Source organism: Echinococcus granulosus (assembly GCF_000524195.1).
Source record: "Echinococcus granulosus chromosome Unknown EG_S00121, whole genome shotgun sequence".
Lineage (NCBI taxonomy): Eukaryota > Metazoa > Platyhelminthes > Cestoda > Cyclophyllidea > Taeniidae > Echinococcus > Echinococcus granulosus.
In genome coordinates, this window is record NW_020170501.1 from 213,002 (window position 1) to 221,869 (window position 8,868).

Genomic DNA, 8,868 nt, shown 5'->3' on the forward strand with positions numbered 1-8,868 from the left:
ACTAGTGTAGGGACGCGGTGCGTGCAGCGTGTCTTGGCTACGCCTTGCTGTGGCATCAACCCTGGCCTTGGCTCTCCGCCCCAAAGCTAATTTTTCCCTCCACTACCAGTAATGTCCTGTTACCTATGCGGCAGCAACTAACTCAGTAGGTATGGCCTCCCTGATCGGTATCACCCTCCAACATGAAGCTGTCAAGGGAGGAAGCAGACTAAATTAATTGTAGACTTGAAGGTGTGAATTATGAGGTATTCCTCTAGGTCTCGTAGGCTGACTCTCCCTAGGCAAAAGTCAAGAGGTATGGTTTTCAGGAGAATGAGGAAGGGGAAAGGAGCGCAGGCGGGTAGAAGGCCACAGTTGTTGGGTGTTAGTAAGGTCTACGTCGGATAGAGGTCGCCATTGCCATCATTGATCAGTAGGTGGATTTTATGTCCACGAAATGCTGTGCATTCGGGTAAATTTAAGAAGAAGCACAAATTTTTTAACTGCCTATAAAAGTTGTGCAATGAAATGGTAAAAGCAAAAACGGGCGTGTACACGAATGTTCTAGAAACGTGAAGCACCTCTAAGGCTTAGCTCAGCAAACATTCCCCTCGTGTTTGATACGTCATCAGCTTTGCCTGGCAAATTTTGCCTTCATTGCGTCTTTGAAGAGGTGACTGTATTTCTAGATCATTCTATCGGGATATACATTCTCGTGCTTTCTACATCCTCACCATCAGGCGAACCTCGTTCTTTGTTTTCTTTCTCGTCTCTCTTCGTACTTGTAAGAGGGTGTCCTTACCATTCCGTTAACCCACCTCCTACTCGTGCTTGATACATCCTCAACACCATCAGACGAATTCCATTCCTTTTTCCCCTTGTTTCCACCTTCTAGAGACTTCGGTTCATGCGCATAAACATGTTTGACGACTCAAGCATTGCGTTGCACCGTGACGTACAGTCTCCAGTGTTGCTCCCCAAGTGTTTTTAATCAGCCACTTCGATTACCAGCTCAGAATTCCGTCTCGGAATTCACAAGTGGATGTACTTTGGAATGAAGAGCTGCCAGAGCTCCTTTGCCTTCAACCACCCTCATTCAAAGCATCTAGGCACCTGGATGTAGAATAAACTGTGTGCGGTCAGTTGTATCCATGTGAGGAGATGGCAAAGCAGGCTGAGGTCAGGCTCCTAAGGTGGACATGGTCCAGTAAATTAGCAGCTAAGTAGGCTCATCAAGGCTTCAGGGTATGTTTAAGTGTGTTCATCAGTCGACGAGTCATTGTTGTGGCAGTCAGGGGGCCTTGAATGCCTCGTAAGGATCAGATCCATCAATGAAAATTACGGACGAAATGAAGTCCGGCGTTGTAAATTAGGCGATGCTCTTCTAGGACTCGTAGGCTGACTATCCGTAGGCATAAGTCAAGATACGTGGTTTTCAGGAGGACCTGGGAGGACAGGGTAGGGGAGTGGGAGGCAACGGTTGTGGGGTGTTAGGTGTGCCTACATTAGAAAGGGGTTGGGGGTTGCGTCTAGGCGATGCTGCCCATCAGGCCAACATGGGTCATCTGATGGATTTCATGACCACGAAATGCTGGGCCTTCTGGTAATTCCAGAAGAGGCACAACTTTTTTGACTCCCTATAAAAGTTATTCAACGAAGGCAAAAACGGAGAAGAGCCTCTACAGCCTAGCTCAGCACACATTCCACTCGTGTTTGATACGTCATCGTCCTCGTCAGGCGAATTTTGCCTTTATTACGTCTTCGGGGAGTGATTGACCTTCTAGAACGTTTTATCACCATACATTCTACTCGTGATTTCTACAGCCTTATTATCAAGCTAATCTCATTCTTGACATTCCTTCTTTTGCCTCGTCGTGGGGATACTAGACCGTCTCGAATATTCCTTCAACACACCTACTCGCGCTTGATGCAACATTGTCGTCGGACGAATTTCACTCCTCGTTTTCCTTCTTCTACTTTTCTTCTTTTTCTAGACGTGCCGGCTGCATCATCATGCATATTTTTTCTCTTTGTTTTCCTTCTTTTCCCTATTCATGGGTGTGATAGGCCTTCTAGAACATTCGATTCATGCATAGTATGTGTGGGCAGCAAAGTCTAAACTGCGTCATTTTTCAAACTACGTGCATAAACATGTTTGCTGACGCCAGCCTTGTGTAGTGTCGAGAAATACAATCTACAGTAGTAAAGATTCCTTCTCCTCGAGTGTTTTTATTCACCTACCTCGACTACCAGCTCAAAACCCCGTCTTGCAACTCGGGCTTCCAACTCACTATGCTGAGAATGGCCTCACAAGTGGATAGACCTTGGAGTGAAGGATTGCCAGAGCTCCTTTGTCTTCAACCACCACCAGTCAAAGCATCCAGTCACCTGTCTGTAGAATAAACTGTGTGCGGTCAGTTGTCTCGATGTGAGGAGATGGCAAAGCAGACTTATCTGTCTACGCCTCATTGTTTGGTTGTGGGTGGGTGTCAGTAGTCCGACTACAACATAAAGTGTGTTGACTGGCAGGAAGGTTTAAATTCCTTTTTAGAAGCAGAACTATCAACCGGTTTTCAGGCCGATTTAAAGCAGAAGTCGTTGGGGTTTCTTCTTCCTTACGACATTCGTCACCGAGCAACGAACATGAAACAATACCACTTCAGAAGTCACTACAATTAAGCATACTGATGACACACACTAGAAACACGCCCCACACAGAAACCACTTGAAGCAGTGCCACCTAACCTCTTAGGCGAAATGCAAGGTACTGTGGGGTGATTCTTCAACGGTGACTCTCGTCTCACATTCTCGTATGAATTAGAGGTAGAAATATGAGATTCCACGATTTCTGCCGAAAACTATACCAACTCAGTACGTTAATGAAATCTTTGGTGCTGCAGGGGATGCCAAGTGTCTCTCTTCACTTGGTACTTAAAACCGCGGGGGAGAAAGACCAGCCTAACTACCATTCAAGCCTCTCAGAGGTGTGTAGGAGCTACGAACATAAGAAAAAGTGCCAAAGTGAGCATTAAGAAAGGAGCAAGTAGAAGGCTTTTGCATTACCGTTACGAGCTGGTGACTCTGCTGTGACCTGACTTTATCGTTAGCACAATGAAGGAAGAAACCAACCGCAATGTAGTGTATTTGCGTATGCTAAAAGCCAAAAATTTGGATAAACAATGATCAGGTTTCTGGAAATAAGCAAACTCTGGGAAGCACGAGGGAAGAGGAACTTCAGAGTGGATGGAAGAACGCCAGAGAAGGGAGCTGGTATTGAGTGCTGCATCGCCCCACCACCACATGGTTAGAGGCAATGGAAACCAACGAGCAGTGGCCTACATCTATCTCGACAGCTAGTCATTTTCAAACATGAGTTGGCCCACGCCGAAAACGATCGTTTAGGCGACTAACTTCGAGGCCTGTGAATACCATAACGAATGCAATTGAGCATATTGTGATAAACGTTAATTTTAGATGCAAGCAAGCTTAGAAGGACCAATTTTTTAGGAGTAATACAAAAGAGTATTAAGTGCTTGGAAGGCATTGGAAGAGAGTTGGGGTGGGGATGATATTTTACGTTAAACAAACCAAGGAAGCGAATGAGGAAAGAATTGGTGCCCAGTAATCACAAACCTTTAAACACTGTTAGTAATCTCCACATAACGAATGTGTTATAATGCCTAATTAAGGCATTATCATTCATGACATATCAAGTCTTGGTTTTAGGAATTGAATTTGTTATTCCCTTTTAACATCAGCCTACACCAAATTTTGTACGTTTGTATAAATCACAAAAAGCAATTTTTTTTGAATTTTTTTAAATTTGCTTAGTTAATTAAATTTTTTGAATTTATATGAGTTTGTTTGGCTGCACCAATGAGGAGCATACGACACCAACCGCCCTAACTGGGCACTCCTCGTGGGCGCTAATCGTGCGTTTGTTTTGAAGAGTCCTTGCGTAGGTGTTTACTGTTTACGCAAATGGAAGCTGGGGTGGATTCAGTAAAATGCTATGGATTTCCAGGAAAACATGGAGACTACAAGAAGAATGACTGAGAAAGTTTAATCGGGGATGCGAATGGATTCCTGGGGCACTTGAAAGTCAGTGCTGGACTGAAATATTGTACTTGGGAAGTCTTGGATCTTTCTGGTTGACGAGATTGAAGCTGTTTAGAGCAGCGTCTGGCTTACATTCCCTGCCGAAACTGGGTGCAAAAGTGGCGGACTGTCTTATTTGTGCCCTTATATTAGAAGGGTAGTCATCCAGTCTGCGGTGCTAGAGTAGCGTCTTGCCTGGAGAATCGAGGACGGAGAGGCCAACAAACCGTTACTACTTTACCCCTATTCTCTCATCTTTTATGTTCTTGTTCTTTGTATTTTTAATACATTATCTTGCATTTTTGTGCTTAGGTTGTGAAATTCAAGTGAATATACGAAGTCGTGTGGGGTTACTTTTTATATTTCATCAAATGACTGTTGAAACATAGGTTGCGTATTTATTCTAGCGATTACTTTGCAACAGGTTTTTTGGGCACCTTCCAAAACGGCATTTGGTACTACCCAAATGATGGATGTCTACACACTCACTGGGTCATTCCTGTGTATAAAATAAAATTTTTTACTTATGAGGAGATAAAAGTAGCTCAATGTAGTGGATATGACTGTGTCATTGGCGCTGCACTATGCCACGTCTGGCTCCACCAAATCAATCGAATACTCAAGGCCATTGGCTTAGGCAATGTTTGAAAAAAGGGTCAAATTGACAATTTTTTAGAAGGGCATGATATCTAGATCAGCGCGCGAATGCCCACACTTTGCGTTTACATAACTTGCAAAACATCAGTGGGAGCTGACTATTTTTGACGTGGTCCTGAAATACGTCTGGAGTCTTATCGCCTCCTTCCATGCCATGATAAAGGGCAATTGACAGGAGGATTGGCGCGCCATAAGCCCAGCCGCAAAACAACTGGGCCATGGCCTGTGGTTCTGAATAGATGATTTCATCTTTACGAGGGATTTCGTCAGCGGTCATTTTGCAACAGCATTTGAGTCCTCAAGCAGCACCATGAGGTCATATCGTGTCATGGTGAGTGAGGCGTCAGTGATGAGCGAACAAATGCTGTAATTGCAGAGCTACCACCATAATTTAAACTCATCACTACCAGATTGAAATTTCATTGCGCTCCAAAGGTGCACAACATCGCCACTTGAGAGCGAAATGGAAGGCCCAACAGCCTTGTCACTTTCTGCATTGCCTACAACAACACTTAAAGTGATCCATTCCAAGTGAGTTCTACCGAGTTGGATTGTGAAGGTGCTGTTGCAAGGCGAATGAATTTCATTGAAAATAATTTCCCTTCTTATCACTTACTGGAATGGAGCACAGACCAAATAGTATCTTGGGTGATTTGTCAACAAATGTCATGATAGTGGGAGCACGTGATTAGCTACAATGGAGCAAACGATTTCATTCAGCAGTTAATCGAGGACTTGACAACAGCACTTGAGCAACACTAAAGCTGCAGCCAATAGGCCTGTCAACTTTGCCTATAGCTTTAAAAAAAGGAAATATGGAAATCACATTTCTCATTGGGCGACTTACCTCATATTTTCTCGACCAACATTTGAATGCAGCTTAGGTGGGTGCAATGATCCACCTTAAGCCACCAAATAGGAAAATTTCAAGCCTCCATACTGAAATAGACCCCTTACAAATACCTTAAATATGGCGTTGCCAGTTTGTGGTTTTGCTATGACAGGCACAGAAAATCCTGCGTAATTTTACATTAACTTGGAAACGAGGACTTAAATTATTCCAAATCTCAGTACTCAAGGCCTGACGAAGAAGGAACTGCCTTAAAGTGTGGCTTTGTTTACTTTCCTTTAGAATGTAGCTTCTATCCATAGACCCGATCACGTCTGCTACAGACGATCACCTATCACACTTCTCACAAATGCCAGCACCATGACATGTGCTTCAAATTTTATACACCCAGTTGTCAGTGCTTCACCACGGCCAAGACATGCGACTTAAGCAATTTAATGAAACTCGTGTCTCAAGACTTAACAATAATGAGGTAGTAAGTGTACGCTAAAAGCATGTAAAAGTAGCTGCCACGAGTCAAGTTGTGGTGGGCGGATGGAACCTTCGACACGCCACCTCAACGGTGCTCTGCATTGCACAGTATCAAGAACCTTAAATGAAATGTTGATGGGGCAAGATTAATTCATGTTATTGGGTTGAGGAATGAGTCTAGGGTTGGGGTAAACCTTGCCAGTTAGTTCTGTCATCAGGTGGAAATTTTACTGTGGCTAACATCGTCCCACCCTGAATTGAACCCAATCATGTCATCAGGGCTGATGCTAAATGGCAGCTTTGCTTAACCAGTCATTAATCCCGCTGTCAATCAAACCTTATTTTGTCTGCTTTTTGTCACCATCTCTCCTACAACACAACCAAGTTGGAGTGACTACCCGAGTGGGTGTGGGTGGTGGGACAATTACTTAACCCAACAAATCACTCCATTTTACTCTCACCATAATTTTGATTAGATCAGCAAACAATATCTACAGAGTGAGTGCTCGATTAAATGCTGAGAAATTGATGGCTTTTTGTTTGTCATATTGTACCTCATAGTCAATGACTTTGTTTATTCCCTTTCATGTCCATGGATGAAAGTCGGTGAAGCCATCGATATTTGACATGGAAATCTGGCGTTCTACAAGCCGAAGGTGACATCACTTGCACAAGAAAAACACGTCGCATTCAGGGCGACACTCCGCCAACCATCCAATTTGAAAGACCAATACAAAAATACTGTTTTGCACAAGCAACCGCGTTATAATATGATAGCAAGCAACTCCAAAGCATGTCAAAATGCTCATGCCCTACACCGCAAACATGCGGTAGATTGGGAAAGCAGGATTCAATTTTTGCAAATACCTATACCTTAGTAATGGCCTTACTGTTTGCTGTCGACTCAAACTGCTCACTTTAGCATACTTCAAACGTGATCACGAGAGCCTACTGAGACCAACATTGTTTAGCCACGGCGAAAAAGCTCAGGTAAACACTAAGTGACCTCAATATTCCACTTCCCACAACACCATAATGATATCCACTGCAATTTCTACATACCGGTTGTAGGTAATTTATGCTGGTCTTCTGTGCCCACCCACCACTAGTAGGGTAAAGCAGTCTTGTTTTCCTAATGTGAATCAAGCAATGAATATAAGGTTTGTATTGCAGGTTTGAAGCAGAAAATAAATGCATGCTAGAAGAATTTCACTGGCGAAATCATGCTCAGCGACGTACTGGTCCACTTCTTTTCCAGAAGACATCGAGGCAGGCCCACCGCATCATCTCCACCAAATTCCAACTAAGAGTGTCGTCAACCATACCATGCTTGCACCAAATTCGCCAACTGGAAGAGGTTTGAAGAAGTGGGTTGTCATAAAACCCACCTAAACACCAAAACATCTCCTTCATGCGATCGAGACTGGTCACGAGACGCCTGGAGTAATACAACCAACCAGTCGTGATGAATGTTTGGTGCGGGATCATACTACTCACGAGCTCCTCCATGCCTCTGTACATTCGATAAGCATTTCCATAATCGGCATCTACTACTACACAGTCGTAGTCTGCAAGACGCCTTTCTCCCAATTGCATTGTCGACTCCGTGATATTTGTCAACTGTTGCAGAGAACTTCCACATGATTCGCTTGAAGAGTAATGCCATTCGATACGAAAGTGCTGCACGTTAATATCTACATCAAAGAAGATGCGAGTCGGAGGGCCGGAATTCACCACCTGCAAGTCGCAATAGTACCGTTCCATGCTGCCTCGCTGCCAACTTGCACCAGAATGTGATGCGAGATACAAGCATCTTACAGACCTCTGTATGTGTTTAGGGAACTCTGCATACGACAGTCGCTGGAAAATGGCATCTTGCTCACTGCGATGCACTATTGCTGCAATTGCATTGCCGCAGATTAAGTCCTCTTCAGTTAAAAGCACCTGGCAGATGTACTTGTCGAGCCACTTCCATTCCTCCATACCCCAACCTATAAAGTAGCAGTATGGCCAAGTGTTGAGTATCCACTTCCACTTTGGGATTGCGTGGCATAACTGTATTAAATCATTGGCTCTAAGGTATTTGCAAATTCTCAGACCCAGTTCCATCGGAAGGTCTGCAATCGTTTTTTTGCTTGCCTTCCTTCTGCTTCTTTTCCCCATCTAGAATGCAAATGAAAGTGACAAGAGGGAGGAATAAGTAGTGCTGGAGAATTGTCAAGTCCAAATTATCATGTAATGCTAATCCGAGATTATGAGCAAGTTACTCACAAACTGATTGAGTAACTAACCGACGAATGAATGAATGGTTTTGTGAAAAAGGCTACCACGGCATACAAGTACAGCATTGAATCAACTTACTGTTTGTGATGTGCTGAAACAGCGATGTGGTGGTACCGTCGAATGAAAGGCTTGCAAGACATGCGCTCCGATGTGCAACTTAAATAGGGTTGACAACGCATCACCCCCTGAGGTCAAGGTCTTGTTAGATTGTGTCACGAAATAACACGTCACGTCAGCATTGGTCGATTTAATCACTGGTCACGCCAAGTCAGCGTGATTGTCACTCTACCCTTTGACCTGCTTAGTTGTACTCGCTTCGCAATGCAAACGATGCATGACAGCATTTTAAATTTCAAATCTGACCTTCATTTAAAACAAGGTGATGCCCCAGTTACGGCAAATGAACTGTGAGAAAAGTATCAATACGATTTGGGAAATCACTTTGACAGAGACGCTTGACTAGAGTTTAGTCAGTAGGTCCTTACTCAATGCCACACATGCTGTTACGTCAACGTGGGTGGATGCTCTTG

General features: G+C 43.9%; 1 protein-coding gene across 1 annotated transcript; it reads right to left on the reverse strand. All coding sequences in view use genetic code 11, as the record gives it.

Annotated features, from left to right (window-relative positions):
* Positions 1 to 7,282: 7,282 nt before the first annotated feature.
* EGR_08864 (hypothetical protein) lies at positions 7,283 to 8,038 on the reverse strand (the record flags this gene model as incomplete). Its single annotated transcript, XM_024498113.1, has 1 exon — positions 7,283 to 8,038. One exon carries the CDS (start codon positions 8,036 to 8,038, stop codon positions 7,283 to 7,285), a length of 756 nt encoding a protein of 251 aa, XP_024347515.1.
* Positions 8,039 to 8,868: the final 830 nt, after the last annotated feature.